Consider the following 14,523-nt stretch of genomic DNA (forward strand, 5'->3'; position numbering starts at 1 on the left):
GTGCCTGTTAGTAACAAAGTTATATACAAAAGTTGTAAAGCTGCTTAGGCAATGATGATAAAGTTAGCAGATCAGGGAGAAATATTATTTTCAAAGCAAAAAAAATACTGAGTGTGTTATTTCATACAAAACTGTATGAACAAAGTGAGTTTGGGCTGGGAGAAGTGACAGTGAAAATATTTAAGTAAGATAATTTTCAGATTTGAAACTTTCATTTAGTAAGGCTTTACTTTTAAAATTTAACACAACTCAGAATATTAAAACACCACCCCATGGCTATCATTCATCTAATACTAAGAAGAGAAAAGGAAACAAGCAGGTAGAACAAGTGTATCAGTAAATATTTTTATTAAAGATGACAAAATTTATTAATATAGTTTAACCACATTGTGCTGTTAATCCAGGCAGCAACAAAAGACTAGTTCGCAAATAAATTAAACTGCATAATTTAGAAAGCAAACTACAAAACAGAAGCTGGCAAACAAAATGCTATCTTTTAGAAATGCAGCAGATTTTCAACTTAATCTCAGTTAAGATTTTGAAATACATTCCTGAGCTCATAGGGATTAAAGAAATTCCACTGTCTTTATTATACAAATTCCCATATGCTTAAAAATAGTCTCACTTACTTAGAAAAGAAGCAGCATTCTAAAAGATACTTCTTAATCTGTCATTTTCACACACTTATTTTACAAACTCAATGAACATTATTTTTCCAATAACCACATTAGCATACTTTCAAATGAAATCCTTCTCACAGATAATGCATGACTTCACCTTTAGGTACGACAACCTCCTTAAAATCAGTTTGTGAAATGCAGCTCCTCCATACTGCTGCCACAAAATTCCCTTCCCAGTTTGCTTCCCCAAAGCCCAACACCAAAAAGGCTTACATGTCTGGTTGTGATTTCTGCACATCTAACATAGCAGAAAAAGGGAACACAGGTCCTAAAAAACAAAAAACAAAACCAACCCCTCCAAATCTAAGGTAGAGCTGAGTCCACAAAAAAACACTAGTTAAATTTACTGGGGGAAAAAAAAAATCATTGTTATATTAGCACAATATCAATTAAAGCAATATCCAAGGAAGATACTTACAAGAAAATTTAATTACTTATTACCTAGTGCAGCAACAATGTCTTACTTTCACAAGTCTCCTTGCTTTGAAGTCTTGTGTTCCTGGGAGAAAGCTGAAAATGTAGCTAGAATACACATTTGCTACAAGAGAAAGGAGAGAGCCAGTATTGCAGCAGTGGCATCACACTGGAAATGAGGTTTTCAGAGATCTATGTATCTTACTGGAATTTAATGATTGCAAAGATTTAAAAATTACATCTAAGAGGGAGAATGGCGTGAGGACATTTACCAAGATTCCCTAATTGTTGGGTTGTACATCAGTATGCTCTCACAGAAAAGACATTCTGAAAAGAATCAGCACATGAGGCATTAAAAGCTGTTGACCCAGCACTGCTTCAACCTTACACCAAGCTCTTCATCAACTAATAGCATTACCTGGCTGTTAAGGGACTGTGAGCAAAATACTCATTCACACATCTGTGGGTCAGGAGAGACACAGGGCAGGGAAATAGTAAAAGGCCCTCAATGTTTCTGAGCTCAACACATGAAATCTGGACCTTCTTACTTGCTTGCCTCAGTTTCGACTGCATTGATATTTAGCTCTGTGCAGGATCAATCTGTGAAGGATGGACATAATACATCTCAAACAAAATGCTACTTCATGTGACATTCAGGCATTAGAGGAAAAAATCCTGCACATTCTCCTGGAGATTTTAGATTCTACAGCTATTTTTCTTCTGACTGTCACGAAAATGAGTCAGAAATGCAGTCAGTTACAATTACTGGGAACATCTTAACACTCTTTCAAACACTTAAACTCTTGGGTTTTTTTCAGGTAATGAGGAATTTTAATGGTGAGCAAGATAACAAAATAAAAACTTTTTACTGCTTCATGCCCCTAATACGCTTAACTATTTATATAACTTTTGTTCCTAAGGACTGCTGTTCCACATCAGTGGAATGCTGCAATGTCCAATTACCCTTAAAGACAAAGTACACATATTTGAGGAGCACTGTAAGTATGGCTTTGTATCCTGCAGACAGACACTGAAAGGGTTACACAAATGCACCTGCTAGGGAAAACACATGAGAACAGAGACAAGCCACATTTTTCACCCTCTGACTATCACTCCTTATATTTATATGTAATAATTTACATACAGCCTTTCTTCTGCTGAATACAAACCATTCATGGGCTCTGACACCTTGATTATGGCAGCACCTGCTACCTCATCTTACACATACAGAAGAGTTTGTCAGTACTGCTAATATAAACTCTCTTTATTCAGTAGCTGACAAGTGGGCTGTAAAAACTTGCAGCTGGCAGTTATTTGTCAAAGAAGTACTCAGTCTGTGAGGGATTTTCCTTTTTATTAGTAGTATTTTATTAAATTTGCTTTAATTCTCTCTGATTGGTTTCAAGTTCTAGGAGTGAGAAATGAACATTTATAGAAAATTAGGTCCCAAGCCAGCAGAAAAATTGCCTTGATGGCTGCTGGCCCTCAGAAGTTCCACAGCTGCAGAGACTATTCCTTATGCTACAAACAGGAGAGGAAAGACCTGCCTCCCCTTCCCCAACAGCTGCTAACTACAACCTTAACTATTCCCTCGTTGCTGCCTTCCTAGAAGCAGACTGGCACAGCTCCAGCACCAGGACCAAGCCAGGGAATGACACAGCAGCTCCCTTTCCCCCTAGTTATTATAGGAATGTTTTTCTATGACTAAACCTCTTCAAGAGAAGAAGTTTTAAAAGTGGCAACAATGCAAATAACCCTTCTATCATACCATAGACTGGTGAAATGAGGAGGAAAGGAAGAGTTATCCTTAATTCCAAGTAATAAGAAAATAAAAAAGACACAGAATTCCTTTAGAAAGGAGAGCACAGATGGAATAGGCTGAAACCTATCACCCATTAACTAAGCCCGAGGGCCCATTCCAGCTCCTGTAAGTAGAGGAATGCAACTCCAGAAACTGACAGCCAAGTATGCTGGACAGGACATCACTGTTTCTCCTCTTGCTGTTTTCTCTGCTTTAGAACAGCATTGCTGTTTCTTACAGTAAGACTCCGGCTTCACTGATGATGTTTCCTTTGGAGCTTCATTAAATGGGGCTCTCAGTATCTGGTGAAATAACTTGCTTCATTTTCATGAGATGAGCTGGGAGAGGAAAGGAAAAATTTTGCACAGTTGACAAAATACAAAGGTATAAAGGTTTGTAATGAGAGAACTATATACATGCAGGGATGGTTTTCAGAAACTTCCTGTAAGGGAACAGCGATCTTATGCTACGGATGGACTGACAGTCACTATATGTAAAGAGAAGCAGAACACAGTCTGAGAAAGAAGCACAAGCTTGCAGCCTTAAGATACTTCTCAATTTATCACTCCAAATTTTTCATCCTTGAGAGACATTTCTCAACATTAAAATACAGTCCAGCACTAGGACCATACATGTTTCAGGAGCCTAGTGATAACAAGATAAATCATTATCACTGGCCTCTTTCCTACACTAATGTAAATTACATCAATCTATATAGAAACTTCAAATCATTACAAAAACCCAACATGACTAAACCTCATCACTAATTCTTTCCCTTATGTAATTTACAATTTTGGTACATTACAGCCAGAACTAACAGGAAAACATATTTTTTAAAGAATTATTAACAGTTCAGTATAAAATAATCAACCCTACAGCAGATTATTTTACTGATCATATCTGCAGCAGCACAGACACTGCACAAGGATTACAGTGAGATGCTTGAGGGCCTGGATTTCATACCTCAAGCCAAACTGTTATCCAAATATTCACGGTTTTCAGCAGCATCAGATGGTTTCTTGTTTTCAGATTCAGAGAGCTCCTCAAAGCTGGTATTTGTGTCTGCAGTTTTAACACTGAGCCCTCCATGCCTTCCAGCGTTCTCAGTATGCACCACATCCATGGTGCTGCTATTTTGATCCTCTCTTTCATTTGGAATTTCATAATCTCTCTCTAAGGTTTTGTCATTGTCTTTCAGGGCCTCAGTTTCACCTGTTTGTTCATTCTCATTTGAGGGATCTGTAGGGTCAGATGGATCAGGGCTGGAAAGTGGGAACTCTGCCTCTGATGAATCATTAAGTTCTGCATCAACTCCCACGTTCTGCTCCCCCACAGGAGCGCCTCCTCTTTTCCCTTCCAGTTCTGTAACTGTCAGTTTAATTATCTGACTTCCAAGCTTGTTTATGTCTTCTTCCTCAGAAGGTAGCTGGGGTAATGAAGGGTAAAAATGTTTATTTTGGATTCTGTTATTTAAGTTTGTTCCCTCTGGAGCCAGAGATTCACTTGCAACAGCGTAAGTTTCATCACGTTCTCCCTTCTGTTCTGCTGAAAGAGAAATGGAACAGCAGGATACTCGAGTCATTTGGAGGCATTTGTTATACATCTGATCTGAAGAATATTACTAACAGTGCTGGACCACAGAGATGTTTATCTCAGTAAGGAATTTTTAAGAGTGCTTCCCTATCCCTCCCAGGCCTATTTCTTAGACAATAAGCAACCAACACTAAGTTTCTTGCTGGACCTGGCCCTGTTTTGGAACCTATCTTTCCCTAATACCAACAATTCTAAAAGTCAGACAGTACCATAGTGTAGAACAGCAAGGTCAGGAAAACTTTTCTAGAGGAATATCAACTCCAAGCAAGGCACTTAGCTATGGAAATTTTTGGCACAGCTTACCATTAATCCCCCATCACTACCAGTTTCAGGGGATAACACAAGCTCCATTTATTTGGAGCTTTTCACAGGTTTTTGTCCAATAATGAAGTTTTATTATTGGTCCTGCAACATTTCTCCAAACATAAATAATTATTTTGATTAGGATAACAGCATAAAACAAAGCAGCAGCACAAGAATTTTAAGCATAACATTACACTAAAATGCAAACACTGAACAAAGAGTCAAAATAAAGAAAAAATCAATGTGCAAACAAACACCCTTGTGAAAGTGTCCTTTGATGTGTCCATTAAAGGACAGGAAGCCTCATTAAAAATAAGCTTGCAAAGTAAAGTAAGAAAAATTAGGAAATGCCAAAAATAAGTCTGCCTTGAGAGATTAAAATTACTCTTGTTGTGCAGACGTATTACATTTTAGTATTTAAGAATTTACTCCATTCCTCTCACAGGAATCCTGCTTCACACAAGGATGGGACTGCCTGGCTGCAGAGGACCAGCCTACTGTCTCTATCATACCTGCCTCATTTAGAATTTGGGAGCTACTGAGCGAATGAGACCAGGGTTGGCACGAGGGGAACTTACTTGAGACTTACTGCCATCAACAAAACTAGGAATGCAACTCTGAAGAGCTGGAATTTAAGTCTGTGGAAAAGGCAGGGATAAATTAACTTTTAAAAGGTGATCACCCACTGGACCTAAGCCTCATTATCTGAGAAGTCATCTGGAAAACTAGGAGCTTGATGTGCAGTACTGCTCTGCTTGTGCTGTACATCAAAGTGCTCCAAATGAGCCAAAATGTATGTACCTCAAACTAGCAGTCGAAATTAGCAGGGACTCTACCTTTCTCTTTGCATGCCTCAGTTTCCTCCCTCCTACAGTAGAAAAACACCAACCTATCACCTTGCTGCAATCTTCTGAAGATAAATTGTCTCAAAGCACTAAATCACCAGAGAAAAGTTCATAGAAGAATAGCACTGTTTTCCTCAGGGAATGCCTGAAATAGCACCCAGGCAGTACAGCAGGGACAAAGCATTCAAGAATGGAGGGGAACAACCCCGAGTAGCTGTTCATTAGCAGCTGTGATGCTCAGGTACAGTCCATCCCATGACACTATCCATCCTGTGCATCGGATAAAGTGAGATTTTGTGGCACAAGACAGGCTTTAATTCATATGATTGCACTCTGTCATTATGCATGTTCACACAGGAACTGTACAGTAGATCCTACAGACATCCACCATCCAGCTTAACTGATACAATGATAACAAGTGCAGATTAAAGGAGGCTTTGATGAGACTAGGGTAAGCAGATTGAATAAAAAAAGCCTGCAAAAGCCCTCTGATTATCTACAGATCTAGCTAGAGCAACACTTGATGCATTATAAAAAGTTCTGTTGAAGAATAAGTGTTTGTTCAAAAGCTAAGAAGATTTCTTGAGTCAAACAGGCACCAAATATCTGTGCTACTCTTTAAAAGACCATAACTGACCAATGTGACATGAGATCTAATATAAAACTGTAAGTAAGAATTTCATTGCTATTGTGGTTATCAACTGTTTTCACTCAACTGATCATTGAATGAATAGGAAAATAAGAGTGGTTTTGTTTTTATTTCAGTAGCACTTTAACCAAGAGCATACTTGTTTCATGAATGATGGTGGATGAACACACTCCTCTTTTCTTCCCAGTTGTCAAGGTCCCTCAGATTTTGGAGGGTACATGGTATAGATGAAAAATTGCAATATGCACCAAGTTCCTAAACCTCAACAGCAGTCATTCTCTCTGTGCAGAATGGTACAAAACGTACCCAGACGTCATACCCATACAGATACTGACTGCAGAGGAGTAGTGTGACTCCAAGCACAGGGATATGCCCCACAGCTGAAAACACACTGCTTCCTTTTCAGGCTTTGAAGGGAAAATGGCAGCCCCTAACATCCTTCAGAAAAAGCATCGGGAGCAGCAGAATAGGTTATTCTTGCATCACCTACTGCTAAAAACTATGGTGTTCCCTGCACAGCAGGTTGTAGAAATGTGCTCATTTGTGTCACGAAAAAGTTGGCCCAGTTTAATTATCACAGAGGTAACTTTTTTCTCAGTTCTCACTGCAGGTTTTCTGCAGTATATATTGGGACATAGAAAACCCAAGCTGTTTGTGCAGGCAGAACAGTAATTTCTTAACCTGCTTCAGTTTGATGACAGAGTTTCTGTGATTAACCTTGGTTTTCATTATGGTCATGGGACGGAGAGGAGAAAAGAAGGAGATGACCTACTGGGAGCTGATTCTTCCTATGACTGCCACAGGTCTAATCCTGGTCTGTCCTTTCCTATCCAAGGATGTTTACTTCTGCTCTTCTCTTCCCCTGCCCATCTTCCTGTTCCTGTTCCATATCCCCTTGTTTATCCAGTCCCTGTACTCACTGTGGCCATTTCTCATCCACCTTTCAATACTTTTTAATCACATCTTGCTTTCACTGCCAATGTTCTGATTCCTCACTCCTGTGCTCTGACCTCTGCTCAGCCACATACAAGTCCCTCCTCACTCAGACTTCCATTGACTCTGTCAAACCCCATCTACTCTAGTCTTCCCACCACTTCAGAGTCCTGATCTTGGCCTTTCTTCCCACTCTGCTCCAGGCTTTTTTCCCTCTAAGTTTACTTTCTCTCAAATGAATGGTGTGTACAGAGTTTTACCACCACTGGTGGCACAAAGTAAGCTCAACAGAATACCTTGTTTGTTTTTAGCAGATGAGATTTGTAAGTGAATCATGTAGAATGAGGCGGAAACTCCAGACTGCCTCCTCAGGCTGGAAAACTTTTCCCTAGATTTCAAAAGGAAATGCTTGCATATTTGAAAAAAAAGAAAAAAACAACCCAAATTCAAACATACAGCAGACAAAAAATGCCACCAAAACCCCACGTAGTCATCAGTATTTAACATTAAAAGAAAAAAAATGGCTATCTTAAAAAAAAAATTAGCTGACATAGAAAATACAATGTGGAAAGCTTCAGCCCAGAGTTAAGGTTTGGCAGTGTTACAAAGCAGCAGCAAGAGGGTCTGATGAGATATGACAGGCAGATCAGACTTGCCTGTCTGATCAGTCTTTAATCACAACTGTAATATCAGCCTCACCTAGGACAAATATGGAAAGAAAAGAGCATAATGCCACCAAGTAAATACTTTCAGTAACTGCAGATTTAATTAAAAATCAACAATTAAGTAGGTAAAAGAATGAATATTTATGAGTTATTATTACTCACCAGAGAACCATTCATTACAGTTTCACTTCTTATTTTTAGCAAAAATATCAGCTGATCAAGATTATAAAAAAAGATCAGCCTCGCTGTCACATTTTATCAGATAATGACATGGACTATAAAGTCAAAATTAAGCCACAATCTATTTAGTTTCAGGACTGACAAATAAATTGTTTATGATGCTTCATGGTTAGCTGAGAAAGATCTGGGCACATCATAATGTTATGCCCATTAAGGACTTTATACAAATGCCAATAAGCAAATACAATAATCCATCTCCTATCTATTATGAAAAACTAAGGAAAAACAAAACAAGGTTATCAGTAACTGTCAAGTAAAGTTAAGCTTGACTTTGGAAAGATGTTAAAGTTTGCTATTGGAGAAGGATTTTTAACAAAACACATGTAAGACTATGAAAAAAGCAGTCAATTTCTCTGGGAAAATGAGTTGGGTATTTCAATTTACCATGTGCAATCAGGAAGCCATTCATCTAGACATCACCTATAATGCAGGAAAGTGCTAAACCAGTTCCACAGACTGCTTCCTACTGTGCATTTTAACTGAGGGGAAAAGTGCAGGAATCAGTTAACTGCAACACAGATGGCATGAATAACTTCACACAGTGTCACGTTATGTGGCAGAAAAATTCTCTGAGGTGTAAGACCTGATCCCTAGCCTTAGCAATCCATTCAGTAGTAACTTTTCAGTCATTTCTTTGCTATTTGTACTGGGACCATCTATCTGTTTTACTTGTGGATGATGTATTCAATCTCTGTGGTCACTGAAACTTTGCCTTTTGCTATCCCAGCATGAAAACTTATTACATTTTATTTGGAAAGAAATGAGTGCTCAGCTCTCATCATGTTCTTACGTCCCAGGTGCTCACCTTGCACTTCAGCTCTCTGAGGCTTATCAGCAAACGCTAACAACGGTGACCTGGACCGCTGTATCACAGGCAGGGCTGGGTCACTGAATGTTATCGTATCCTTCCCACCTGGAACAATCACACTGTTAGAACTGCTGCTTCACCAATTACAACCACTGTGCATCAATGATGTTCCCCACAAATTTTTAACAATGATATTGAGAAGTACAGAACACGAAAAGCATCTCAAATGATCCTTTCACAGCATGGAAAAAAAACCTCTGTACCAGAGCCACAATATGCAAAGCAAAGGCAGAAAAGCTGTATGTTTTTATCTGCAGTACTGAGTAAAGGCCAGATTTTGAAAGACCAGGTGCTGTATGCAGTAAATTGAATTAGTAATTAGAATTCAATTAAAAATAGTAATAATCGGATCACACCAAAGTAATGGATCACTTGCATGCTATTACCAGCAAGTGTTCAGCACTGACTCTTTACTCTCTATTAGTCTGTTTCATGTGATACAAGCAGGTTCATCATTATGTAGCTTTATGCTTCCGATTTACATATTATCCTGCAATGCTTTCTTTAAAAATACCCTAAAAACTTCACAGAATTAAGAACTGAGGGAGCAAACAAGTACACATTGCTGAGAAACAGGAGGGATTTTAATCTGAAAATTCCCAAAAGATTTCTGAGCATTTTAGTTTTAACCAAATGGAAAAATGCAATTTTCCAGCTCTTTTGCAGACAACATAGTGCAAGAAACCCTTCATCTGAGGACTCTGCTGTAGATGCTTAGTGTTTACATATTTTAGCAATGCAGAAAGCAACACCTGCAGATCCTTTAGGAAGTCCTCCACTATTCAGGATGCTCATGTTTTTAGTGACTGACACTACCTTAAACCTGGAGGGGAAAAGGCAGGAAATGTGCAAGATCAGCTAAGCGTGGTGTTTGTGTGGCCTCCAGAACAAGTGCCAACTGATAAGTAATGGCTGGGGAGGCAGCAAGATACTGCTCTATTTATCTCCATGAGAACCGACATTTATGTAAGAGCCACTTCGCCCCTCTAAATCTGTTAGTACGTTTCACCTTAAGGCAACATCCTAAATCTAATCACCCATCCAAGACAAAGACTTTCAAGAGAACACCAGGTCAGGAGATACCTGGAGTAGATCCAGCTCTGAGAAAGTTCTGGTGCATACGAAGGAATAATGAAAGTCAAGCTGTTCCCATGGAGTCTAACTGGACCACTCCAATTCCTAATTCCTTTTAAGAGCACTGTCTGCAAATACCTTAATCCTGAAGGTAGTAATGATCTTTTTATACCCTTGCCATGTTGGGCAATACATTGCAGCAATATGACTGCAATTAATGCTTTTGAAGCATGGATCTTGTGGAAATTTGATCCCCCTGTCAAGCATGCATCAGAATTCTGCATTCACCAGACTCAGTAATAAAAAACAGCATTAACTAATAGCAAAGAGGACAATCCTCCCACTGTAAGACAATATTAATTAAAAACACAAAAAATGCAAACCAAATCAAACCAATATTTCAAAATGCAAAGCAAATTCAACCAATATTTCAAAATGTAAAAGCTCCTAGATGAATGTACTTTCCCGTAACAGTGAAGGAATTTTGTGTTGGAAGAACCAAATCATACAGGGAACTTGTGGTATGAAAATACCCAACAGATATTCACACAGAGTCAAAAGCAGCCACATATCGAAAAAGATACAAAAGAATCCAATGGAGGAAGTAAAAAGATGATGAATAAAAAAATGGGTAGCGGTTTTAATACGAAAGTAGTAAGCAGAAGCTTTTAAATTTATTTAATAAAAAAAGTAAAGCCTGAGCTGAAGTCCTTGAAGATTGCAAGACAAGCTTCACAAAAGATACTTCTTGACTTTCCAGCCAGCATTTACAAAGTAAACACATTCACTTTCCCATTTTTCTCTGAAAACCAGCCTGGTTACAGAAAATAAAGCTAAGCTCAGTATCCACATGTCTTAACAATAGATGTGACCCAAAGAGTCTGATGAATATTTATTTATTAACAGCGATTCACATCCATTCATGAAGGAGGCACATAGGGTACTGCTGCACTACATTCTGTGAATCATGATCTGAAGCTGGATTACACACAAAGAATTTCAACTAGCTGCTGTGTAAGCTCAATTTCATAACTTATATAGCTTCATGTTCCTCTAATGAATTTTTCAAGGACTATAGTGAAAAGTATACGGATCTCAAAATACATATAAGTTTTCAGTAATAGTAAATTTTTCATTTTCTTCTCCAAGGTTGGGTATTTTCTTATAACCTCTGCTGCACCCCATACCACTGTAACTGGCTACAGCCACAGCAGCTGCAGAGCCCTTTAATTCTACCCTGCCTCTGCTCTGCGCTGATTACTGCAGGGCAAGAGGCAGCATCGAAACTCTCTTATCATCCCACACAGAAGTAGGCTGAGTCATGGTTGGCTCTTTCTTAGACTTTTTATTCAGTGGAAATCTGAAATTTTCAGGAAATGATAGATTTTAAAAATACAGAATTACCTATCTTAATGTCTAGTGACATCATGCAAAAAGAATTAAATTCTGTTTATTATGTACTGTTATTGAATACATTTAACTTATTTCTGTGCATATTTCAACCACAATGTAGCCAAGACAAAGCAAAGAATTAAATGCTTCTGTGAACATCACATTCTCTGCTTCCTTCTTAAGGGAAGTAGGATTATAAAATGAAAATCAAAGCCAAATCTATGGCCAAACTTGCTTTCTTTTCAGCAATGAAAACAAACCTCACAAGAGATTCACTTAACTAAAGACCATTTTCCAAACAGGGAAATATAAAGTCTGGTAGGCAGAACTTCCACAGGGAATGAAATTTCACCTTCTCAAAAATTAAATATGCACTTCCTGTTGATTAGCTTCCCCATAGTTCATTCATGGCTTTCTCAAAAAGAAGATGACAAATATGTCACCTAACAAAAAAACAGAGGCATTCAAGATCTTTCTTCAATAGGATCAAGTATATTAACAGCATTTGGAAGATATTATTATCTTGGTGACAGTGTATGTTATAAATGTTATATAAACAATGATGACTAAGTAGGAACATTAACTTCAGATTAAAACCCTACAATTTGTAATGTGCATTTCTTTCAGCGCCAGAATGAACATCAGCTTTTTTTGCATTTTTTTTTCCAGTGACAAAAAATTCCACTCACAACCAAATAATACTTTTTCACTCTGGATTTAAGACTGACTAGATGAGATACTCTCCATGTTCTGGTCCTCACCCAAGCCAATATTCAACTGCAGAATCCATTGTGGTATTCCCACACTAATTGTTACACATTGCTGTTTTATGGAGTGGAAGCTTTACACACTCTGAAAAGAAAACTGGTGGCCCATCAGGTGTTGCAATGCTCTTTTTGACCACCTCAGGATTAGAGTGCACTTGGAAACAAAAGTGCACTCCTGATTTAAAAGGCAAGCAAAAAAATCAACAAAACCACAGGGCTCAACAGAACTCACAACCCAGTGTAAAATTCCTTTAAAAATATTTACCATCATCCCCTCTTACTATTTTCCATAACACAAATGAACTTTCATGCAAAACAGCCTCTATTTCTCCTGTGGTCATCTAACTCAATTGACTGAACATCTTAATCTGCTGGATATAAAAATGTTCAGAAAACATTTCCATTTATTTACATGCAATGACAATATTTAACGTACTGCTAGGATCAGTTACTAAAAAAATATGTTAAGCAGAACCTACTCCCAAATCCCACTGAGACATTGTAGCTCAGGCCTTCAGGCAGCAAAAGAAAGGAAGGAAAGAGACAGTTGTTATTGTATAAACATTAATTTGATGCTTTACCTACATAGATCAAAATGGTGCAAGAAGTGCCCACTTCCATTTTTTAAAATACATTTTGCAAACATGTGAAGTGCTGCATTTATTAGTGTAAAAATTTTATGGAACACTAGTTTTGAAAAACAAAACTAAACAAACAAACCCCTACAATACCTTGAACCAGTGAGTTTGAGAGACATGTTTGTAGTAATGTACTAAACTGCATTAGCAAGGTCTTAGACAAACATTTCACCTTCATCCTTTGGAGAATGCAGGGAGGCACAACTGCACTAAGTACACTACCTGTGTTAGGTGGCTAACTGTGGAGCAATCCTTGGAAACAGATGTGGACCTCCAGTTCTGGAAAGACTCAAACAGGACTGAGAAAGCCCAAAAAGGTGAGCTGAAGCAGAAACACACATCAGGCCAAACAGCTGAACAGCACAGGTTTGTTACTAGGGCTCTTCAGCTCTGTCAAATGTTTTCTTCTAGATGTACAGGTCAGATGGAAAAACCAGATGCAAAAAGCAGAAGCCACTCTTTCCCACTCTTACTAGCACTGATAGGAATGTGTAAACAACAAAGCCTAATGATGCAAACACCACCAACAAAGTAGCATAATTTACAGTGGTTACAGAAGACACAATTAGGTGCAATGGGAAGAAAAGAAGCAAGAAAGTAAATGTAAATTAAATATTGCACATTTTCCTAACAACGATGTCTATTAGGAAGCAGATTAATCTCCCATTACTTGAGTAATTTAAAACCAAATACAATACTTAAGGGACTATAGGGAATAAGCCTGTTCTGGAGAGATGGACTAGAAAATTTAGAACCATTTATGTTTCCAATTTCTAGGAGTTTATGATTCTACAGAAAAGCATTTAAAAACAGTAAAAAACTAAATCCATGGTTAAAAGAAGTACAAAATTAATAAATAAAATTGGTTGAAAAACATAATGACCAATGACCTGTGCATCATTTTATGCAACGTTTAAATAAAATAGTTCACTTTTCTTTTGCCTGCTGTTTATGGAAATAATTTGATTACTTCAATATTTAAACCTTTTTTTTAGCACTTTTCATGTAATTTTCAATACCTATTTGACTTAAGAGTTTACAAAGTCTAGTGATTTTTGCTTTCCACTTAACATTTATTAGACATTTCTAATTTTTCAAATGTGCTGAATAGAACATTCACAAGGTAACTGTCATTAAAAAAAATCAGGGCCAAACTTCTCTTAAATGCAAACATACCCTTGAAAATTAAATACTGCAAGCTATTTGCTTGAAATGTTACTAACCTGGGAGACTCCACAAGCCAGCAATTTCCAAAGTTCTTAATTTCTTTTCTAGTTCTGCCACTCGATTACCTAGAATTCTTTGGAAAAAGAATAGTTGTTATACCAAGGTAACTAAAGCCCAATTACTTATATGACTACAGTTGAATTTTTAAATTGCTACTTAACTAGTGCAGTAAACCTGTATACAATCATCTCTTTTCACTAACAGCAATGGACAACCTCTCCCAGAGTTAAAAGAAAATTATAAATATAATATATTAATATAATGTTAATATAATATATTAATATAATATTAATATAATATATCAAATATATTTGTCTAATGTATACCATGCTTTTAAAAAAGCAAAAGGCCTAGGATGTACTGGACATTCAATCTTTGCAGCAAAGAAAAAGAAAAGCAACTCACAATATTTCTATCTCCTTGCCTGCAAATAT

At 37.5% G+C, this 14,523-nt stretch overlaps 1 protein-coding gene across 1 annotated transcript in view; it reads right to left on the reverse strand.

The window, feature by feature from the left end:
• Positions 1-331: 331 nt before the first annotated feature.
• CCDC149 (coiled-coil domain containing 149) overlaps positions 332-14,523 on the reverse strand; it is a 51,445-nt gene continuing 37,253 nt past the window's right edge. Inside the window, exons 10-13 of the mRNA XM_041458819.1 lie at positions 14,086-14,162; positions 8,929-9,036; positions 3,859-4,440; positions 332-3,233 (exon numbers count right to left, since the gene is read on the reverse strand). Coding sequence (XP_041314753.1) covers positions 3,860-4,440; positions 8,929-9,036; positions 14,086-14,162 — 766 coding nt within the window. The 3' untranslated portion in view covers positions 332-3,233; position 3,859. The remainder of the gene's footprint in view (positions 3,234-3,858; positions 4,441-8,928; positions 9,037-14,085; positions 14,163-14,523) is intronic.

Source organism: Pyrgilauda ruficollis, unplaced genomic scaffold, assembly GCF_017590135.1.
Source record: "Pyrgilauda ruficollis isolate IOZ18807 unplaced genomic scaffold, ASM1759013v1 scaffold1, whole genome shotgun sequence".
NCBI lineage: Eukaryota > Metazoa > Chordata > Aves > Passeriformes > Passeridae > Pyrgilauda > Pyrgilauda ruficollis.